The sequence below is a fragment of the Gymnodraco acuticeps genome, unplaced genomic scaffold (assembly GCF_902827175.1).
Source record: "Gymnodraco acuticeps unplaced genomic scaffold, fGymAcu1.1, whole genome shotgun sequence".
Lineage (NCBI taxonomy): Eukaryota > Metazoa > Chordata > Actinopteri > Perciformes > Bathydraconidae > Gymnodraco > Gymnodraco acuticeps.
Genome location: NW_022992150.1, coordinates 2,351,952 through 2,375,502, shown reverse-complemented (window position 1 = coordinate 2,375,502; position 23,551 = coordinate 2,351,952). Strand labels below are relative to the sequence as shown.

General features: G+C 38.5%; 3 protein-coding genes across 4 annotated transcripts in view; 1 reads left to right on the top strand and 2 right to left on the bottom strand.

Moving 5' to 3' along the window:
- Window positions 1-35: 35 nt before the first annotated feature.
- On the bottom strand, window positions 36-8,795 carry ppm1nb (protein phosphatase, Mg2+/Mn2+ dependent, 1Nb (putative)). The gene is made up of 6 exons (XM_034204218.1): window positions 8,066-8,795; window positions 7,313-7,884; window positions 2,294-2,411; window positions 1,470-1,584; window positions 1,322-1,376; window positions 36-1,215 (listed from the first exon to the last, which is right to left on the bottom strand). The coding sequence occupies exons 1-6, from the start codon at window positions 8,469-8,471 to the stop codon at window positions 1,204-1,206; spliced, it is 1,278 nt and encodes a 425-aa protein (XP_034060109.1). The 5' UTR covers window positions 8,472-8,795; the 3' UTR covers window positions 36-1,203.
- A 2,610-nt stretch (window positions 8,796-11,405) lies between these two features.
- rtn2b (reticulon 2b) lies at window positions 11,406-17,350 on the top strand. Its single transcript, XM_034204100.1, has 7 exons — window positions 11,406-11,553; window positions 13,175-13,382; window positions 14,060-14,198; window positions 14,391-14,460; window positions 15,213-15,259; window positions 15,554-15,612; window positions 15,695-17,350. Exons 1-7 carry the CDS (start codon window positions 11,541-11,543, stop codon window positions 15,807-15,809), a joined length of 651 nt encoding a protein of 216 aa, XP_034059991.1. The 5' UTR covers window positions 11,406-11,540; the 3' UTR covers window positions 15,810-17,350.
- Window positions 17,351-19,016: 1,666 nt separating this feature from the next.
- Window positions 19,017-23,551, bottom strand: part of nectin3b (nectin cell adhesion molecule 3b) — a 25,575-nt gene continuing 21,040 nt past the window's right edge. Inside the window, exons 6-8 of one of the 2 annotated variants that reach the window (XM_034204226.1) lie at window positions 23,474-23,551; window positions 21,281-21,383; window positions 19,017-20,904 (exon numbers count right to left, since the gene is read on the bottom strand). The exon at window positions 23,474-23,551 is cut by the window's right edge and continues 67 nt beyond it. In XM_034204226.1, the coding sequence (XP_034060117.1) occupies window positions 20,725-20,904; window positions 21,281-21,383; window positions 23,474-23,551 (361 nt within the window). In that variant the 3' untranslated portion in view covers window positions 19,017-20,724. The remainder of the gene's footprint in view (window positions 20,905-21,280; window positions 21,384-23,473) is intronic. The other variant, XM_034204227.1, reaches the window with a different exon arrangement.

Below are 23,551 nucleotides of genomic sequence, written 5' to 3'. Positions count from 1 at the left end.
TTCTTTAGCCAGTTATTGTGGGCAAAAACAAGTCGTCAATTAAATATGCTTTATTTAGCATCCAAACAGTCATGACTCTTAAAATGTAATGTCTATTCACAGCATATAATACATATAATTAATATCACAATGCAGTATATGATGCAGATACAATGAACAACTCTTAAACTGAACTGTTCTGATGCTGTTTGTTTTGTCAACTATATAAAATATGTATAAGGCAGCACATGACATATCATCAAACCTATGGAAAAAACACATTTCACATATACTTTATGGAAGAACATGTTCAGAAATATGATAGATATGATAATATATAGAAACAATTGCAAGGAAATTGGTCATGTAGAACGTGTTCATGTAACATTGATTTTGATTGACTTTAGGGTGTTTGGCCAATTTTTTGATATTTTGTCTAGATTTTTGAAACGACAACCTACTGTATAAACTTTTTAATTATTTTAACAAATAACTCTTCTTCCAAACATCACTTCAGCCAAGTGGTTCTTATTCTACATGTTTAAAGTAAGTTATAGTTTAGTTTATGTGTGAAATTAATTTTCTCTTGACTAAGTGTGTATGCATTGACATTTTGTTGGTAGAATTAAACATTGAATATATATTTTATTCAACTATGAAGGATAAAGATAAATGTGTGCATTCCCTTCAGCTGTCCAGTCACTAGCACTGTTAGCATTTCTTATTGAAACAAATGGATGCATGTTAGCTTTAGGCTAGCTTTTGGCTGTAGAGGAAAGACTGAAATTCTTTAAAAATATTTCATTATATCTATTCTTAAAACATCATCTTCAAAATATAACTCTACAAACACATACTCCTTATTCCATCTAAAGGAAATGTACAATTTCGCAGCTGGTTGTTATTCAGTTGTACATTGATTTAAAACCGTCTGTATCTTCTGTTCACCGAAAATGAGGCAGAGGTTTGTTGCTGGATCAGTGTCTCTGAGTAAGTTTTACAAAATGTCCTTCTGTATAAATATAAAATGTATCAGGCTTTATTAGATCTATTCTTGCATTGTATTTGTTATGAAACGATGCTGCTTGCTATGATGTAAACAAACATCTCTGTCTGTTCATCATCTCCATTTTTGTCAAAGTGCACGCATGAAGAAAAACAGTTTTAACATTAATTACAGTCTCTCCATGGACCCATGGCGATGAGCCGGGCTTCTCAGGAGCCTCACATCATGCCCTGGAAAGACAGGTAGTAGAGAAAATAATGGTGAATACACTGTGCATAGTGAAGGGAAATAACATGTGGATGACTTGAAAGGGACAAATGTATAGTTTGTACTCACATTGGGCTTGTAATGCTCTCTTTGTTGATAGTAAGCTGAAATAATGCAGTTCCTTCTGCAAAACATAGAAGTAATAGAGTGTAATTTCACAATAGAGGGTACACAAAAACACACAGACACACACACACGATCATGTTGTGTCTCTTACTTGCTCTGTATGCCTCCACCTGGTGGTAATCCAGGGATGACTGTGGATGCGAGGAGTGTGAGGACAGACAGCAGGTCAGGTTCTTCCCCTCTGGCGCACAGCTCAGAGTAAATCTCTGTTGGATATTTAAACAAAAACATGAAAAATAATTTGTACATGCAGCTTAAAAAAACAGCCTTGGATGTATATTCTTTAATATTGGTTAACAACTGTTGACCATAAAAGGAACAACACTGCCTTCCAATAATTGAATTAACATATTGGTGCTTGCTGAACAATGTGCAAACATAAAATGGGTCAAACACAATAATATTTACATTTTTGTGAAATACTAAGTAATAAACAAAAACAGCTTCCAACTGCAGATTACAACCTACATTGCTCAGTAGTAAATGTAGCATTTGTAAGGGACTTTTTGCGAATAATACACATTTGGTGTTTTAGTGAGTAATTACCATATAAGGACAGTATACTACAGTGCCAATGTTTAGGTAATGAAGGAACAAGCCCAAGTTGGCAACAATGGAGTTCTATAGCAGAGAGGAACAATATGTATCAGGCTCTGTCTACACACAAAACATTTGTTTAGCATGATATTGTAATTTAAAGGGATAAAAATGAGAACTAGTCCAAGAAATGTGCTGATTGTTTTGGATTAGCATCAATTAAGATACGTATTGAAAGAAAGTGTTTCATCTCAGGTGGTAACCAAATACCCCATAAAGAAAAAAAGTGTCAGACCTTCCATATCAAAACATGATCAAAACAAGTGCCTAATGTCACAGTGGATTAGCGTCCCCTGTGTGTCATTTCTACCCACACACCTGCTACTTTGGACTCCAGCAGGTCCTCCAGCTCGGCCTCCTGGTGCAGAGCCTCTGCTGACAGCTGGGGGGCTCCAGGGAAGCACAGCAGGATGATGCTGATGTTGTCCAAGCTGCCCTGTGGAGCAAAGTGGAGTCAACAGAGGTGAGTAATAATGGCTGACCGTACAAAATGTCAACATATGAAACATTATATCACATCATGGGTGAATAGTTTTTGAGATAGACCATTTCAACTCAAAGTCACCTAACAGATGCGGTGGAGCAGGAACATTTTAATGGAGTGTGGAAGGAGCTGTGATATTTTAAGGTCATTGTGCACATCCGAGCTGAATCTCGGTTACATAACAGATTGGCATGATGGGCATGACGGACAAAAATGGATATCAGCATGTGCACATGCACATGTGTTTCTCTGACTGTTAAATTATGTCAATCCAATTGAGGGCACAACTAAACACAATAAACGTTTTCTTCTGAAAAGTGTAATTTCTCTTGACAAGCTAATATGTTATGCTACAGATTAATTACTCTATAATGAAAATGATCCTTCAATAAACACCATCAATTCTAGCAGCAATAATTCTGGATGTAATGATTACATCATTTTCTTTCATTGAACTGAAATTATTCTTTACTAAAAACACCTTCGATGAGCAATTGCATGTTCTTGTACATCAACCTTTGATCATCTGACACTCACTCAGTAAGAGTGGCTGACATTTGTACACATTGAAATCAAGAATAATCCGGTCTAACCTGTTCTGACACCCCTGTGGTCTATTTTAATGTGGTTTTACAGAGCATCCACAGCCTTTATGAGACTAAAACATAGTTTTTGTTTATAATGATCCAGTTTACAGACCTTCCATATGGGTATGAACGTGTTCAATGTGAATATGATCAATACTTTTAAAACATTAGACTATTTATGTGCTTGATGTCAGGGAGGTGTGTGGTGTAGTGGGTTGTGCATTCAACCCAGTCTCACGGCATTTCGTGTTCACCAACACGATTTTTAATCTATTGATTCGTGTTCACCAACACGATTTGCCCCTTTTTTTCGTGTTGCACGGCACGATTTTAAAAGCAATGTATTTCTACTGCCTGCAGCACGTCTTTTTCTCCGGTCGGGTCGAGGAAGACCGGAAGCTGTGTGGTTCATAAAAACATGTTCTTACTCAATATCAAGCCACAGTTATTGCTTTTATTTGAAATCGTATAATTTCGGACTTTTGTTGCCGTCTGTGAGGAAAATAAATGGGGCTCAGAGCCTCAGAATACGGAAATCTGTATTTTTAAATATTTTTTTCCTTCTAATTCGATATTCTTTTCAAAATAACACACTGTTATTTACTCACCAATAACACACAATTATCCTTGCTTTTATTTATTGGTTTAATTCCATAATCTCGGGCTTTTTTGGCGTCCGTCAGGAACTGAATTTCAAAATAAAAATAACCGGAAACAGACGTAGGCCTATAAGGGACATTTCGAGCATCATTGCGATTGTCAACATTTCTGAGTTTAGGATGGCCGAAGACACTACACTACCCATAATCCCCAGCTATCGTTTAGGACTACAGTCCCCGTAAGGTTACGCAGAGCGTCAAACAGCTGTGTGAAATGGAACGAAACCACGCCAGACTATCCAAAACTGGAATCTAACGCCCCCCCCTGAACTACACATGCTGGCGATTGTGTTTCGCAAAATGTTCTATGGGACGTCTCTACTGAACGTTTTCGTTTTCCCCACAATTAGAAGTTGTCAGTATTAAACACATTGGTGTTATCAAATGTAAAACATATAATTAATAAATGGGTGAAAATCGCTTGTGTCCATAATGCGCAGCATTAATACCCACATGACAGCTCATTGTTACTTTGTAATTCTACTCCACTACAATTCAGAGGTTAACCTGGTATTTGTACTCCACTGCATTTATTTGAGTTACTTTGCAGATTCTGATTAATTATGTGAAATATAAACAACCCTTAAATTAGACTTTAGTTACACCTGAGTAAAATTCAGGTAAGGTGATTGTCAAGTGCCAACAATCAGGAGAGATATTTGATAGTTGGTGCTTGAGAAGACTAAACATGTATCTGCAATTGACATGAATGGAAACGAGTAATAAAGTATATTCATTACTCGTTATTCTCTACTAATAGTTAATTAAAGACTGTATATTATGGCTATTTTGCACATCCCTTTCAAGATTTTCTAAGGTGTATTGACATATCATATACACAACTACGGTGTAGTTATGAAATGAATTAAACACTTGGGTCACAGGTTCCTCAACAGTGCATTACAAGACATCTATCAATATGTGTGTCCCTCCACCATTAAACTGTCATATTCTGCACATTTCTTATTCTATCTACATACATAAGAGTATAATTCATATGTATAATATCAGTTAAAATAAGTGCTTCAACATAGTTAACATTGCAGGAAAGCAATATATTAGACATTAAGTACTTTGTCAGGCTTAATATTTATCTGTAGATAGATACCCCCAAAGTTTTTTTCTTATTTAAAAGAAGACCTTAATCTGTTATTTAATGTTTGAATAAAGGTTAATTAGTTTTTCTGTTTTGCACCTCCTCCTATTAATATCTTTGTACATTCTGCACTAAACTGTTTTATTGTAGAGATCACTTATAGTATCTTCTTGATTTTTTATATTCTATATTAATACTTTCCCCCTATGAAAGTATGTACTCTTAATATTTTTTTAATCAAATAAAACACAATAATTCAATAACGTGCTTTAACCACTAGGCGGTGCACACAAGGTACACACAGCCATAATAACTTTGTATTATAAATGTAGGACACTTTTGTTTTCGTACAACATCTGAAAATGTGTAGTTTTATGCATGCTTTCACATAATTTTACAGCATATTGCTATACTATTTCAGACTCAGTATTTACATTCTTACATTCAAAGAAAATCAGTAATATCTTTAAAAACTACAGTCCTTTTATATCAGCTGTGCACCGTTATGGTGTAAATATAACCTATCTGTGAATTAGATCAAATGTAAAAGTCAGCCGAATTAGTGTTGATACTGCAAGGAGACGTATTGTGTGAAGAGAAATTGAAGATGTTGTTTAATTGTTGAATATATTTATGATCCACGTCAAGTATTCAGTTTCGGCGGCATTTTCTCAGTTTTTCCAAAGGTCTTCTCATCAGGGCTCTATAAATAAAGAACTACGGCAGATCTGTAATATACAATGCAGCCGAACCGTGTATTACAATGCCGTTATGTGATGACTTTCAAAGAGAAAAGCAAGAGCGCTCGGAATTAAGTATTATTTTATTATTTTAAAATGTTTTCCGGATTTAATATCATATAAACACCAAATCCCAGCATGCATTGCGGCTAAAACATCCAATAAACGAGTTTAAAACCATAGCTGAGGATTTTAGGTAATCGCTCAAAATGCCTACGTCTGTTTCCGGTTATTTTTATTTTGAAATTCAGTTCCTGACGGACGCCAAAAAAGCCCGAGATTATGGAATTAAACCAATAAATAAAAGCAAGGATAATTGTGTGTTATTGGTGAGTAAATAACAGTGTGTTATTTTGAAAATAATAACAAATTAGAAGGAAAAAAATATTTAAAAATACAGATTTCCGTATCCTGAGGCTCTGAGCCCCATTTATTTTCCTCACAGACGGCAACAAAAGTCCGAAATTATACGATTTCAAATAAAAGCAATAACTGTGGCTTGATATTGAGTAAGAACATGTTTTTATGAACCACACAGCTTCCGGTCTTCCTCGACCCGACCGGAGAAAAAGACGTGCTGCAGGCAGTAGAAATACATTGCTTTTAAAATCGTGCTGTGCAACACGAAAAAAAGGGGCAAATCGTGTTGGTGAACACGAATCAATAGATTAAAAATCGTGTTGGTGAACACGAAATGCCGTGAGACTGGGTTGGTGCATTGGTGTTCGGATCAGGGGGTCACAGGTTCAAACCCCACTGCAGTCAATATGTCAATATGTCAATATGTCGTAGTGTCCCTGAGACACTTCACCCCAAATTGCTCCTGTGGGGATTGCCCACAGTATCGAGTATGTAAGTCACTTTGGATAAACGCGTCTAACAAGTGACATGTAATGTAATGTCACTCCTAAACCCATAGAGAAAATGCATTTGATTGTCTTTCAGCTAATTGTTTTGTTTTTAACATGCAAATGTACTGTTTTGTTTCATAGTCACTGCTCTCATAAGTGTAATTTTTAGCTGCTTCTTGCTCAGAACCAAACTGCAGACTGTTAAGTTAACGATTAGCCAGTGAAGAAAGTGGATGAATCAGCAACAGAGCTACGTGTTTCTCTTATAGTTGATGGAGACTTAAAGAGAGCTCAATTAAATGAATATTGTAAGATTTATATTCTTTGGCTGGCTGGAAACATATCTCCAAATGTATAATTAAGTGCATTTTGCCTTTTGTATGAATAGACCAACTATTCTTAATATACAAAAAACAGGGTATCTAGCATACACCCCTGAGGAACTCCACACTAAAACAGTTAGTCCCAATTACACACACAAGTTCCCTCATGTTGTACTGGTCTAATCAAAGCTGTTGGGAAGAAAAGGTTAGATATAAGGAAAGGTGTTTTCCCACCTTGGACTGAGGGAAATATATTTAGATTGATTGGGAGTGGTTAGTTAGGCATATGTACTATTAATCGTTAAGAAACTGTCCATGAGCTATTTTCATAAAGCTCCGTTTTTTTTCCTCAATGACTGGAATGACCACAACAGCTTTCAGCTCAAGCTAAAACTCAGTACAGTCACAGTTCAAGGGCTTATGTTATTATATAAAATCCACTGCCCATTAAAAATTATGCAACATAGCTTCACCCTGGAATTGTGTTTTGTGTTTAGGTCAGTTAAAAGGATTTGCTAGTGAAACTACTGGACATGTAGAAATGTAATAAAGGGACTATGACTACATGCACACTGGTTTTAAGCAGCTGGTCCTGACCTTATATAGACAGAGGTCAATGACTTGAGTGCAGACGTCCCTTAGGTCAGTGCAGACACTCAGCCGGTTGTGGATGAAGGCACACAGCTCCTCATTGCTGATGATATCCCACACCCCGTCGCAGGCGAGCACCAGGAACTCATCGGCTGGCGAGCGCTCCACCACGCACACCTCCGGCTCTGGTGATACCATCTGCTCCGTGGGCATCCTGTTCTCTGCTCCCTTGTAGCTGAAGTCCCCCAGAGCTCGAGACACTGCCAGGGAGCCGTTGATCCTTTGGATGGACACAGTGCCGCCTGCGCTCTCAATGCGCTCTTTCTCCAGAGGGCAGTAAGGTTTGTGGTCCTCAGTGGAGAAGCATACCTGGCCAGACCGACAGAGCATGGCCCTGGAGTCGCCACAGTTAGCAAAGTAGATGTAATACGGTGAGATTAGAGCGGCCACCACAGTGGTGCCACCCCTCTCCCAGCCTTCTCGACGGGCCACAGAGTGCAGATGCCTGTCTGTGTGCAGGAAGCCGTCAATGATGGCTCCTTTCACCCTTTCAGGGTCGTCCTCTGGTCCTATCCCACCTGTGTGCACAAACAAATACAGTGTTGGAATACTTAGTGTTTTCTGTGTTCCGTAAAACACATTATTGCATTGAATAAGACAGTAATATGGAGAGTTTCATGAGAGAGGATAACTGCAACAAGAGACTTTTCTACAGGAAAAAATATATTATTCCCACGTGTTCAGTTTCAGCTCTTTCACCTGTGGCGAGGATCTGACCCAGAAGGTGCTGGGAGCAGTACTGTGCCACCGTGTTGCCTGCATGACCATCAAACACAGCGAAGAAGCTCCAGTCTGCCAGCTCTCCACCCAGCTGTGGCACACAGTTGTGGAAGTCCTCCATGCTGGCCCTCCAGCCCTGCATGCTCCCCAGGGCGTAGGTGAGGCCCCAGCGGGCGCAGCCCTCCTCGGTCAGCTTGTCCATGACTGGCCGGTCCAGGTAGGGGCTGGGGATGACCTCCTCCCTCTCCCCCTCCACTGGATGTTCTCCCTCTGCTGCTCCTCCACGACCCCCTTTGAAGAAAGAGCTGACCCTCTTCTCCGTCTCTTTCACCAGATGCCTCATAAAAGCAGGCATTTCCACGTTACCCTTCCTGGATGTCCTCATGGCTCTGCTGCACGGCTGCTGTTAGACGAATCTCTTTTTATCCCGGCCTCAGTGTTTGTGGCTGGGCCTGATGCTGGGCCTGTCTGCGTAGCCCCGGCTGCTCCAGGGCTCAGAGCATGGCTGCCTGATAGATGTTCTCAGTGCTGGCTTCTACTCACCCCCCTCTCCCTGCTCATCTCCTTCCTCTCCTCTCTGGAGACCTTACTAATCGGCGCTCTCTCCTCCACTCATCCTCCCTCTCTTTCTTGTTTTGGTCTCTCCTTCTTGCTGCTGTGATTTCACCTCCTTTCTTTCTTTCTCATAGCTCTTCCCTCCTTCACTGTAGCTCCCCTTGTTATTTTCCCTACGTCTGCCAGGATTGGCTGGCTATTTTTGTTCTCCAATCCCTGCTTAGCTTGTATCTCTGCTGTACCGTTGGAGCTCAGCCTCTCCCTCTCCGTCCTCCAATCTGCTGCTCTGCCTGTTACACATGTTGGGTAATGGTAATCTCTACCTTTGATCGGTTGGGATTATGAGCTGGCACGGCTGTGGATTACAGCACGGTCGGCTATTTAGCACACAGTGTTTACTCACGGGGGGAAAGGGTTATTTGCATTATGCACACACATAATCCCTGATATTTCACTTTAAACATGGCATGTACAGTTCCTGTCAGTGCTGCATTACATCTTTAATTATGAGTAAAATTGCTTTCATAGTTTTTTATCTAAAATGTCGGTAATGTAATACATTGTAAGACATTTGGTCTGCCAAACTTGAAATATGTTTGTATTGTTTCATTTTTTATTCTTATTTTGTGGATAACTTGATGCAGATATTTTTTCTTCCTATGGAATTTAGTGTCGCCATCAAACAAAATGTGCTATAGGCTGATGTGTAAAATAGTTGTAATTTAAATTCTAAAATAAAATGGCAGAGAATACAAACTTATTAGCCACAAATGTGTATTTATACAGAGAATAATTCAATAGAGATAAAGGAGGACAGATTGCTGCATGTTTCATTTATTTTCAAGAAGCAGAAAATGAGATTTTGTATGATTGTGCATCACAACATAACCAACAGCTGTTTTGTTTGGCACCATTTCCCAAATAACAGCTTAAATCTATTGAGTCATGCAGGATGACTTTGCTGCTCTCTGTAATTCTCCACGTACTTGGATTCATGCACTGACGCTCTGCCAGTCGTGCTGGAAATGTTTCAGACATTAAATCACATGTCACTTGTCATGGTGGTTTTAAAGCAGCAATAGAAACAAACCTCTGAGTTGTTGTGTGCCAAGGAGATATCAGTACAGATTACAGTCTCACACCTGCAAAATGTGTTATTTTGAAGGGCTCAAATGGGCAGAGGGACATCTTTATTCACAGCTGCAACATCTGCGGTTTGGCAGCTGTGCATGAGTTTGAGCAGGCACATGATACTGAAGCCAAATGAATAATCTGGAGGAATTTCACAAACAAATGGGAGGGACTCTCTGTAACAGTGCTAACAAATATCCTTCCTTATAATCTGTGACATACAGTATTTATCGTGCTTTAACCATAATCTGAATATATTTATTTATTATTATTATTAGTGTTATTATTATTATTATTATTATATTTTGAAAACTCACAGAACATTTATATATACATTTTATTACATTGTTTCTTTTTGGAAATGGTTGCTTATATTATTTATTCGTATAATATTTATATATTTTTCACTAATTTGTCCAGCTTTGTTGTCTCTGGCTGTTTTTGCCTATTTTGTTGTAAGTGCACTGCAATGCAAACTACTGCAGTACAATTCTCTACTGTGTGCACATACATAGCTGATTCATATTCTTATATGACTGAGACATACAGTAGACATAGCAATCTGCCTGCAACGTTTGGATATCTGAATCGAAGCATATTGCTATTAAATTATAAATCAATATCCTAGTAACAATAACATGTGAGTTATAGTGTTGCATTGCTGAAGCTGAACTGAACATACATAATTCTCACATAAAGATCCAAGCTGAGAAAAATTCCCTGCAGTCGTTCTGTCAATCATTTAAAATGTTGTTGAAAATGTCTATCCTTTTTCTATTAGAGTATGCAGTGTGTCTTATTTAAGCTCAATTATAAAGCCATAGGGTTTTTAACGAGTACTGTAGGACAGTGCTTCTCAAACTTTTTTCAGTAATGTACCCCCTTTGAAACATTTTCTCAGCCAAGTACCCCCTGACTGCCCGGACATTTTTGACAGAAAAAGCCTATATAAATAATTACAATATAGTGATGTTCCATCATTGTTTGATTGATTAACTGCATGAATTACAACAAACTAAGGATATTTTCATCTTTATGCATGAAAAAAAAGATTTTTCAATTGAATTAATATCTGTTTAACAAACCAATGAACAAAATGATATATTATTAAAAACTATAAATACAATACACAAATGTAGCATGTTTATATGAGGACCCCCTTGGTGGTTCTAGGAATATTTTATATAAAATTGTGTTTTCTATTTAAATTATTGTACTAAGATTCTTTTTGTAATCATGCATGGTATTTTTTTAATTAACCTTTTTATTTATTTTAACCTCACGTACCCCCTGCAGTACCCCAACGTACCCCTAGGGGTCCGCGTACCCCCATTTGAGAATCACTGCAGGAGATAGCAGCCTACTGAAGCTGTGTTCACTGACGTGGCTGCATGTGGAGGCCTCTGAGTGCAGGTCGGCCACCAAATGGCTGAGGAACCATGACAGCCTCTGAGAGCTGAGGATACATGTACATGCTGATGTCTCAGGTTCCCAATGTGTGTGTTTGTGTGTGTTTGTGTGTGTGTGTGTGTGTGTGTGTGTGTGTGTGTGTGTGTGTGTGTGTGTGTGTGTGTGTGTGTGTGTGTGTGTGTGTGTGTGTGTGTGTGTGTGTGAGTGAATGCAAACAGGGGGTATCCAATACAGGATAAAATTAGGCCAGCCAGGCCTTATATTGCTGACGGAGCTGGGGTGGCCAAAAAAAGCCTGGAGTGCGAGCCAACAGTGGGAGCTCAAGGAAGAGGGGAAAGCAAGCAGGATCGTCGCTGAAATGGCCACCAAAGGTAAGGAAATAAACAGTGACAGCTTTAAGTAGAGTGAATCAGAGCAGACAGGGAGCTGGGCAGCTGTCCGGTGGAGGAGGGAGAGAAAGTTTAGTTTCCCTCCTCTGCTGAGCAGGTGTGAATTCAGACAGGATGACCAGTCAAATACTGAGTCCTACATGTCTTTCATTCGGCAGACAGATGGGACTCAGCTAAATGAGAGCCTGTCGCTGATTGAATGTTGTTTGTTAGTTTCATTCTTAAAGGTCCAGTTTGTCCCATAAGAATAGAAGATTGATAAGTGTTTTATTTTCAGCGCTATTTTAAGATGGTATTTATTTCGTATTATTTTATTTTTGGCATCAGGATCAGGTTATGCCATGCTGGTAAAATTACTTAATAGATGTGACAGTAATGGTGCCTGATTGTGAAAATATGTTGCTGGTGTGTGTGTGTGTGTGTGTGTGTGTGTGTGTGTGTGTGTGTGTGTGTGTGTGTGTGTGTGTGTGTGTGTGTGTGTGTGTGTGTGTGTGTGTAAATGCATGACTCAGTTGCTAGTAAATTGTCTTAATGAAGACAACTTGTTATTGATGTGTGTATACATGTTTAAGTGTTTGTTTTAAATTGATTATACCTTAAGATTATCATAGGAGCTGGGAGGATCATTCAACAGCTTAGAGTTTGAAGATCTCATAACCAGTGAATCATTGCATGCTTATTGCTTTATTTATAATTCATTAAGTCATGTGTAAAGTGCATCATTAAAAGCAATGCACTTGTGTAGATGCACATTTATTCCTAAAAACATATATTTTCCGGGAAGGAAGGAGGTGAATAACAAGATGCTTCTTCTATGGATGTATTTGAACAGGCAATATTTACTCTCAACACAGTCCCATGAACTGTACGCCATTGTAGAAATGACCAATGTTGTACTGAATGTAAATAGGGATTACTGAATAGAGAACAATATGTTTTTAAAGCCATATAGACAACGTGTCACAAAGGAGCGGGTCAATTATTCACACCTCTTAGACATCTCAAAATGTATTTATTTAAATTACCTGGTGTCCATTTTTCCCTCATTTACCTTCATATAAGTAAAGCTTCTTTGGCACAGAGGGAGAGACATGAGACTGTTTGTAATAAACAAAGGAAGATAGAAGATATTCTGTTTTTTTATATATGGAGTTGGAATCAAATACGCGTACTGCTGGTTCAAATGGTGTCAGCTTCATAGGCATTTGATTTGACTGATATGAAGCTAAATAAAACAAAGTCTGAGCCTCTTTATGACCATAACTTTTACACATGCATTGTTGTTATTTACTTCCTGGCTCAAAGAAAAATGCAATTCAATATACTGCAATGCTTTGAGGAATGGAAATGGAAGGTATTGCCATCACATATTGGTGGCTAATTGGTGTCCAAATAAATCTATATGTATACAATACAAATGTGATTTGTGAGTTGTGATTGCCACAACTATGTGCCATATCTAACGGTCCAAGGCCTGACTTTGTATGGAGGATAGATGATCTACAAACTTCACATCTCTGTCACAGTTTTTCCCTCTGACAATCACGCATCATCAGTAATTCATTTCATTTTCTGCTCCTGTCATGTGCGTCCTCTTCTGCAGTCGTTGATCTGGTGTATTGGCGGAAGTTGAGGAGGACCGGTGTGGTGTTCACAGGTCTGGTGATGAGTCTGGCCAGTCTGTTCCAGCTCAGCGCCATCACCGTGATCTCACACATCTGTCTGGGTGTCATGGCTGTCACCTTCACCCTCCGCCTCTACTACAAACTGCTGGAGCTGCTGCGCTGGAACCCCGGGGTTCACCCCTTTGAGTGAGTCTGTCAACATTGATTTATTCCCACATATGCTTTTATCAAGATACATTTAACTTCAAACCTAATTCTCATACTGTTTTAGAATGGTTCATGTAGTGTTAAAGGCATTACTAATTGAAAAGTCTTTGATTTTTTTTCAATAGCTACCATATCATGTGACCCAGTTTCTCTAAATCAATGCAGTATTGTTTTACACTGGACAAGATGAATACACCTGAACCTGGAGTGTATTGAACAAATATGATACTTTTCAATAAAAGAGCTGAATTGTATTCAATATTCATATAAAGTTGAAAAAACATTGAAACCCAATAGAAAATGTGTGTATCCTACCCATCAAGTAAAGTTATACAATGCTGCATTGACTTTGAGTCACACGGTCTCATTAAAAGGAAGCTTATTAGAGTTTTTAATTAAAAGAAAGAACAAGGGTCAAATAAAAAGAGTCATGGCATCCAGTGTTGTAATACAATGCTGTAATGATTTGGAGTCGCTCGGTCACATGACATGGAAGCTATTTAAAAAGCCTTTTCAATAAAGAAACTGATTCATTTTCATGACAATATATAAGGCTTGAATGACTGTCGATATCCAACCTAAAACCAACATCACCTCTGTTTGATAGTTTTGTATTATTTGTGTTTCTGAGGCTTGTGTATGTGTCTCTGCTTCAGGTCGTCTCTGAACCATGACAGCTCTCTGACAGACAGGGAGACAGTGATGCTGGTGGAGGAGGTGGTCCTGATGATCGCATTTGCCCTCACAGAAATTAAACGGCTGATTTTTATTGAGAACGTGATAGACTCCATTAAGGTCAGGGTGTGAGGATAAAATAATGATAATGTATGAACACAAACTGATCATAAAACCTGAAAGTGGTATGATGACAGGTCAGCATGTATGGGAGCGTTGCTCAACTTCACAGAGCTAATGAAGGGTGTTTGTTCTCACAATCACTCTAAGGGACTCATTTGTTATCAACATTTCTTTCCGGTGCTCTCTCAGTTCGTCCTGCTCCTGTATCTGCTGACTTATGTTGGGGTCTTTACCAGTGGCCTGACTCTGGTGATAACTGGTGAGTTATTTTATTCCAATAGGGTTTTTTGATCTGCCAACGCCATGATTACAGTTTGGTGAGATCTTTGCAAAATAAAAGACTACTTGGGGATGATCATAGACACAGTTTAAAGAATCAAACTCTGAAAAGAGAGAGAAAACAAAGTTTAAAATGTCCTGTTTCAACATCAAAGACACCAAAGAGTGTCATACCATAATCCAAAACCCCACTCTGCTTAGAGAGGGTTGTGTGCCATATAATTCAAATAAGAACTACATTTAAATGAGATATGGAAGCTCTGAAAGGCCTTAAGGTACATACAAAGTAAATATATTGTGTTAGCAAGTTATGTTACATATGTCATGTCTTGACTAAAAATGTTTTATATTGATATTAATATATTGGCCTTGTGTAGTACACCTAGAAGAAGACATGCTTTTAATTCTAAGATAATAAGGTAGTGGTGCACTTTTTCCTCCTGTGGCCAAAATGAGTATTAGAAAAACACAACATAGTGAACTTCCACCTTTGAAAAGCGTTCATTCTGACCTATTTCACAGATGATTTATTTAGGGAGCTTAGTAAGATGATCCTGGCAAAAGCTTTATTTTTCCCTGTTCTTCTAGTCATTTATTCAGTAGATGAATCATCTAAGATTAGACGATTAAAATGGATCACCGGATTTTTCTTCCCTCCTTTGCCTCTCAGTGCTTCCATATTAACCGACACCTTGGTACTGAAATGGTTTCTCTTTTGTCTTTGTTTAACAGCCGTGATCGTTGTTTTCTCCGTTCCTCTGTTGTACAAAAAGAACAAGGTAAGTTCATTTTTTTTAATATAATCAATATCATTCACTAAACTGCAGTAGGCCTACTCCAGCAAAACATAATAATGGTGATAAACTAGTAACACAATTTATACATGTAAATTGTGTAGAGTGTTCCTGAATACCTTTATTGACCTCTCATGTGATGGACATCTGCAAACTAAATACATACCCAGCCAGCAATAGGCTGAATATTCGGGTCCAGGGTGAAAAAGACTCCTCACCACATAAACAAAAGTTAAAGAAAAGCTTTAAACTCTTACCTGTGTATCATTTTGTTGACAGATGCGTTTAAGGAGGATGGTTAGAGCGGTCAAAGCTTTTGTAAAGAAAATCAAAGACCTGTAAGTTACCTTCTATTTGCAAAATCTTCTCATGGTAACAAATTATGACCATCTTTATGTTGATGCTGCTGTTTTGTTGCAGTTTCCTCAGTCTGTATCACAAGGTGAGACCCTCTTCTGCTCCTGAACCTGCCACAAAACCTGCACCTGCCCCTGCAGCTGCACCGGCTCCCAAACAGAAAGCCAAGGCAAAGTAACTGGTTGGTCAAGTGTTTGAAAGCACCCACGATTTGGGATTCGGAAAATGTTGGAATGGTTACATCATCTGTGGGGCCACTTTGAGAGCCGGCTCATTTCCATTTCTCCACCATGATGTTCATTAATAGAAGCAAGATATAATTGATCCTGACAGCTGAAACAAAGCTGCCTTTCACTCACAAAGAAAGAGTGGAAGTGTATGAGGAGAAGAATTTCATTTACTGAGATGCTGTTTGTAGGCAATGTTTAATATAACCAGTTCACACTCACATACTCTAAGCAGGGGCAGAATACCACCGTGTGTTTTTTCTTTGATAACAGGTCTATTTTTACAGGGAGCTCCATGTTCCTGTTGAACTGCAGAATTATTCATAATGAACCACCGAAGCATTATTGCTGCTCTCATTATGTCTATGCAGCACCATAAATTGTAAACTTGGTAGAATACATCTGACATGCTGCTATTAATTAACATTAATGTTTTTTTTGCTTGCTAAGTTAGATATATTTTAAAAAGCAACACCTTGCAACTTTTATGAGAGTTTAATGAGAAATAATGAGGATATATGTCATATGCTGTTCATGCTAATTGCATTTAATCAGGTAAAAACTGACCTGCTGCTGCTCATGGGGCAGATTAGTTATTAAAGATATAAAGTGCAGGAACAAAAGAAGTGAGAGCAATTTAAACTCAGCAGTAAATTCAAATTGGACTGATTTAAGCACATAACAGAAGCATTTTTAATTAATTTGCAGATAGGACAACTTTATTTCTGCTCTCATATTTCACCTCCTGGTTAAAACACTAACAGGCCAACACATGTTTTGTGTCAGCCTGTGGATAGATATTCACTACTATTTCAGCTGGGTTCTGCTTTTTACCACGTCCTTATTGACAAAAACAAAATGTCAGTAAACAAGCCCATTAACATTTTAAAAGCTGCATCAATTAACTTGTGAATGCTAACTTGTTGGTGCTTCCAGCTGACACAAAACAATGCATCATTAATTTGGAGTATGGTTTCTTGCCACGAAAAATAAAATGTATTTTAATATTTTAGCTATCCTTTGTTCCCAATCGAAACAATGAACTTGTGGTCAAGTAAGCCAAAACAATATGCTGAAAGATAGTAAAATGCTCTGAAGGGCTAATTGAATAATTATATGGCTTTGTTACTGGAAGCAACTTGTAATGTTAACATATTGATTGTAGCTGCTTTAAGCTTGCCAAAATCTTTTTTTTTTACTTTTTCAAATACTCCTGAAGAAATTGTACATCACCTTGGTTAGTGTTAAGTTGCCTACATGAGTCTTAAGTTGTACATAACTATAAATAGCTATGACCAGATACCCTGTTTCAGTTGCATAATAGTGTAAACCAGTCGCACTATAACCTGCCTTAAGAGGACATTTAATTAGATAAAACTACAACAACAAAACAATTAAAAAAGGTCGAAGAAACCTTAAAGAGAGAAAGCGATTTTCACATTGTCATTGCATAAGTCATTCAACCAGTGGTGCTGCAGGACACGTTGAAAGCTGCTACACAATTTAACAATATATATATTGTTAAATTGTGTCAATATATTTATGATGGAGATTTGCCTTTAATGTATCTCCACTAGTGGCTCTTCAGTGAGCGCTGCATTGTAGGCCTATGTGAACAGTTTATGGACATGTGTGGACTTTTTTGTTCCCTCATTGTGACATTGTAATCAAAACTTTTAAATGCTTTAACTGTAAGACATGTGAGAAAGAGTATAATTTAAATTCGGGGTGCACTATTCCCTTATTTATCCCTCACTCTGCCCAGTGTACGGTTTTAGCTGCCAAACCTGAGCCTGTAGAGTAGACCGTACGCTGTTAGCTACTGTTAGCATGTCAGATTAATGTTGGTGACTAGTGTCCTCTAGTGGTCGGAGTTTCAGATCTTAAATCGCAGAGCAGTCATACTAACATGTCTTAATTAACTGATGTTATTTAATGTCATAACAAAATATGAACCCCAGCCTAAAAATAGGACTGTGGTAGTTTCAGTATTTATTGAAAAAAAAAAGGGTCAACATTTTCTATAAAAATGTAATTTTCCAAAGCTGTGAGCAGTGTTAGCTGTAAACTGGAGAGCTTAACCCGAACTGCGTTTTTTCTTTTAATGTTGCCACTTTTATCTCTTGTTGTAGAATGACTTATTTCTATAGGTATTTCATATTTTGTATTGTAATTTCCTATTGTTATGTTGCTCCCCAATAACATGTGTTTAGTAAAAATACAGGGTGCTTAGGGTTAATCTTTAATTCCTTTGTCAACTGTTACTGTTGTTACATTTATTTAATATGACGAAGTCTTGTGAAAAAAACGAACAGCACAATACTGCTTTTGATACTTTAAGTATGTTTAGCTGATAATACTTACATATCTTTACTTTAGTATAGCTTTAAAAGCAGGGCTTTTGTTGTGAAGTATTTCTGAGATGTTTCTTTGAACACTGCTTTCGAATTAAAAAATAAATAATTATATTCAATTATGATGAACAGTTTTGTTTAAATCCACGCTACGGAGAAAGTATTGTGATTTTTTTCTTTTACACTTGATATTACTGCCTGTGCTTTAGTCTGAGAAACACACAAAATCAATTAGGCTTGTCTACGTGAGTTACTTACCCTATAATCTAAATGCATAACCAAATGTTAATCAAATACAGTAAGACAATATGACATTTGCAGCCAAATGTCATATTTACTTCATATGGTCAGGGAGTGTAGTACTCACCATCAGGGGCTGCACCACCATGTTTGACCACTAGGTGTTGCTCTTGGAGAGTGTCAGCTACCCTCTTGACGAGAGCAAGGAGAAACCCACTGATCACTGACTGTCACTGATGCCCAGATATAAATGGATCCTGACAAACATGTATACCATCACTGCAATGTGGGCTCCATACAAACATTATCTACACAACATGTTTCCTGGTATTAGAAACAGCTCTTTTCTCTCTGTCGTGAGAATCACAATGTGACTGTGACCTTGAGATAAATTTACCTCAAAAATCCTCCACACGTCATTTAAAAATCTTCAAGGACTTTTTCCTTTGTTTCCACATAAAGTGACTCAGAGCTTCCACCCCTCACTGTTTCAGAAGTCTTTTGCATCAACGTCTTGAAGTGCAGTCTGATTATACAAAGTAAGAACAGATCATGTCTGACTGGTGCAAATGTTATGCATTTATTTGTTAATTGTAATACTTAAATCAAACATGAAAGCGGCTCATGATGATATTGTAAAAAATAAAGAAATGTAAAAAACTACAGCATACTAAACTTAGAGGGAACACCCCTAACATATCATTATGGCACTTCAATCATTCAGGTAAAAGTCAAACATATTAAACAGTATATTAAGTATGTCGTCAGCTCCTCGCCACAAAAATAATAGTTTACATATTTTCTACAGTATGTATATATAAAAAGGACTGACGTCAGAAACATCTCATACTACTGTTTCCCTGATTAGTAAGAGGTTATGACTCTACATAATAACATTGACACAGAGGCTACATTTACTCATTTACAAATCTACTGTACAGTTGCCAAAAAGCATTGAGTCATAACATTACAGCAGCACATCACAGAGCTGGGACAGAAATACCTAATTTAATCCCTTCATGGTCTGTGTTGCAGTTAGTACATTTGGTCTCAGTGGACCTAAGCTGTTTGGATCTTGCGGGGTTCGGTCTAGTGATATGCCTGAGAGTAGAGTCTCAGATGTATGCACTGTGGTAGCCTCTCTGATAAAATAAAATAAAAAACAGTATTCAAATTTTGTTGGATAACAAAAAAGTTTTCTTTCTACACTTGTACAGTATAGAGCACAAGCTGATTGAGGGGCAAATAGTCTGAATGTTTGCTGTGATTTCTAAAGCATAACTTGTTTCCTCAATGATATCGAACACTAAATAAATAGTCTTAAGGACATCTGAAATAAGAACAAATAATTCAATAAGCAGTTCAACATTTAAGAAGTGCACTTACTCACTTTGAATAGATCGATACCACTCCTGCGTCTGTAATGTACTGTACATATGAAGCTTAAGCTAGAAAGGGGTTAGCTTAGCATAGCAGAATGACTAGAAGCAGTTGGAAACAACTTGTTTGTCTCTGTCTGAAGGTGAAAAACAAAATACTCATACCAAACCTCTAAAATCACCACATTAAATCTTGTTTGCTTAAAAGGTCACATATCTATATTTGTAGGTTCATTCTGTTTTTTTGAGTGTCTACCGTAACATATTTAAATGATTAAATGTTAACAAAATCATAATTTTCCTCTGCATTGTCTGTCTGAATATACCTGTATCCACCCTGTTTCTAAAACGCTCTGTTGTCTCTTTAGGTGCCCCAGTTGAAAAACCCAAGAGTGCTCTGATTGGCTTGTGAGAAAAATATGGTGCACCCTTTCAAAGGTAGTTGTCACACCATTGTTGAAACACTCAAATGGGGAGTGGTGTATTCTAATGAGAATATTATGATATTGGAAGCCGATAAAATACTGATAGTAGTGTAGTGGGTTCTCCACATACTCAAATGAATGTGGAGAAGCACTGAAAAGGTGAGTTCCCTTTAATCTCCGTTAAAGGTAGACAGATTTTTTTTTATCACCGGAGAGTGCCAGGTAATTTTAAATCATATACTAAGCAAAGATAAGTGTCACCTGGCTACAGCTTCAACAAGAAAGCTAATAAACTAATTTACCAAAACGTTGAACCATCCTTTAGGACAAATAACATTTAACGATGTGAAATAAAAGGTAATGAAAGTGTGTGTGAGGAACACTCCCTCTCTGAGGCGGCCAGCTGTTCCCTCCTCTGGATTGACGGCTCAGTGATTCAGGGTGAAGCCTGGACTCTCTGTATGACAGTCACACATAGTGTTCTCGGTGGTTGATGTAGACCCGGTCTGTCCCACTCTGATGACACACCCACTGCAGGCGGGACAGCCGCTGGGTGGGGCTTTGAGCTGCCGGTGGTCCCGGCCTTGTTGCGGGTGGAGGGGGCTGCCTGTCACTCAGCTCGTGCCTGCGCTCTGCCCTGCGACTCTGCTGGTTAAAAAAATAATCAAACATAGCGTGACTGCTCTTTCTTGAGACAAAATAGTTTTATATACTCTTGTGATTGACCTGAAAGAAACAGGAAAAGTTTTGGGTGAGACTAAAATAAGTGCAGGCTTATGATAGCTGGAGGTGAGCTGAGCACACAAATTAAAAATTAAACCATGCTACATATTAAATGAGGACAGCCATTAGGCCTTCTGCTTGATAAACAGATAATGGAATGGCTCAGGTTGTTATTACTTCCTGTTGTGACTCAGCAGTCATCTCACCAAGAGTTCATATTGGTGGTGTAATGATAAGTATGTGATGATTCAGATGCACCAACGTGATGATAAAGCCCTTATGAAAGGGAGCGGGGCTTTACCTGACAGAGCCAGGCCACTTGTGATGCGTGGACCCCCAGGGGGATGGCCGGCGCTCTCTCAGAGTAGGGAGGGGGCGGCTTGTGTGTCGGAGGAAGGTCAATCCTTTAAAGCGGAGAAAAAGAAATTGCAATAAAGAGACATTTAATTTTTTGAGAACAGACAGAAACCTAAAAGAACAAGCTGTGCTATTAGAAAGAACATTATTAGTTTGTGCTGGGTGAAAATTAAATTTCTGAAAAAAGGTTTTTGAGCAGCTGCTTGTTACTCAAATGCTGCTTTCTGACTTCTGGGAATAATCATCCTGATGATGTTATCGGCATCTCGGGTTGGGATTTGAAGTTACAAATACATAACAGAAAGCTTATTTATTAAACTCGAGGAAGAGTCTTTAAAGCCTGACCCGTCGTCCTTTGGACCATTATTTTGAAAATAAGTATCTTCCAAGTTCACTTTATTTATGGAAGTATAATGCTAAAACACTGAAGTGCTCCTTTAAGATATGGTATTCAGTGATACTAATGGTAGCATACAAACATTAATTATGAACTATTACATTTTGTGTAACCTTTATGTAACCAGGAGTACTCTGACTGATATTCAGAATAAAATATTTTTAAAAAACAGCACAAAAAAGGGAAAAACAGCAAGAAAAATCAAATAAATATGGTTGAGGGTATTAAGAAACATGGCTATGAGGATTATGGACTTCCACTATTAAATTGGAAGACTTCTGACATCTGCTCTGAAATCCCTCACGGTGCGAGTTCCTTAATTAAGACGCTTAAATAAGACTTGTTTTCCCATTTAGAGAACTCCACCTCCACTACTAAAATATGACCTAGAAAGTGACCTTGGCCATTCATAACATGATGTCATGACAGGCATTGATTCTCTCCCACTGTATATCACTTGATGCAGCCCTTCCCTTTCATGCCTGGGATAGTAGAGAGTCCAGATCAGTGACATGCTGTCCTGCACTCACGTCTGTGTGTGATGAAGGAGGGGGACGAGGCCTGTACACCCCACCCCACCCCCCCTCGGGCATCCCACTGGGATTTCCAACCACGGTCACACTTAAGATGCTAAGTTTGTCGTGTCATTGACCACAGACCAACACGCCATCCTGTAGTGTCAGTGTGCTGCCCGCGCACAACGTATTTCCCCCTCAGATCAGGGTGTTTTCTGCCAGTCAGCAGAGTGTGAAGGTGGCCTATTATCACTGACACATAATCAGTCAGGTTGAAACTCAGTCAGAGTTATGCGCTGTCACTTAAATTAGGTCGCAAAAGAACAATATGCATGGAGTATTGAAGAAAAAATACTTTATTAGTGCTTTAATTGAGGACAATAAGAGAAAATATAACATTGCAGAAGGAGAATACAACAGTTAATCCAAAATCCTTTTAGATAAAACAATAATAATCCATGTGTGACATTTTTTCCCTCTTTGTACTTCCCCATTACAAGATGCAACTTGTATATCCAATCAGTCTCACTCACTTCTGCATTCATCATCATCGGCTTATTTGCAGTTGACTTGAAATCTGTAGTTTGGGAGCATTTAGCCCCCTGAATTAAATGCTACAGAGATAACCTGTGTAGTAATTATTCAGCCTTCTTCCTTGAGACTTGCTCGATGTGTGTGACTGTGTTTCCCCTTAGTGAGCATACTCAATGACACACTAACAGGGATGGATGAGGGGATCAACCTGCAACCTTGCAGATATGGTCCACAGGTTTATAAGAGTGATTTGCATGTAACAGGAAGGAGGCTTATCAACAGTATAAAAGACACAGAAAGTAAAGAGTTGATCTAATTTTACAAAACATGGACTCTGGAGACAGACAAATAAGGAATGCACGCTGACAGCATTTAATGTCAGTCAGAGGACTCTGGCAGACTGTGGCTCCTTCTGTAAATAATTCAACATCAAAGTTATTCTTCCTGGCTCTAACATTAACATGAGTGCGGGTGCACTATAGGTCCAGACTGAACAAAATAGGACAAGGGCTTTCTGCCAAGACAGCAATTATGTGGCAACGCTCCACCTTGTCCTCCAGCTCCCTGCTCTCCACAGAGTGAAGGAGCCGCTCTGAACCCTCTGATGGGCTTCAGTCCCCCTCACAAGGTATCATGTCATTAATTAACCAGACGACCATGTTCTGCACCATGAATTATTCGTCAGACTTACACTTTGTCAGCAAAAACGGGCGGCGGGGCCTTGCGAGAAGTGAGGATCACGATGAGGAAGACAGCGATGAGGAAGAGA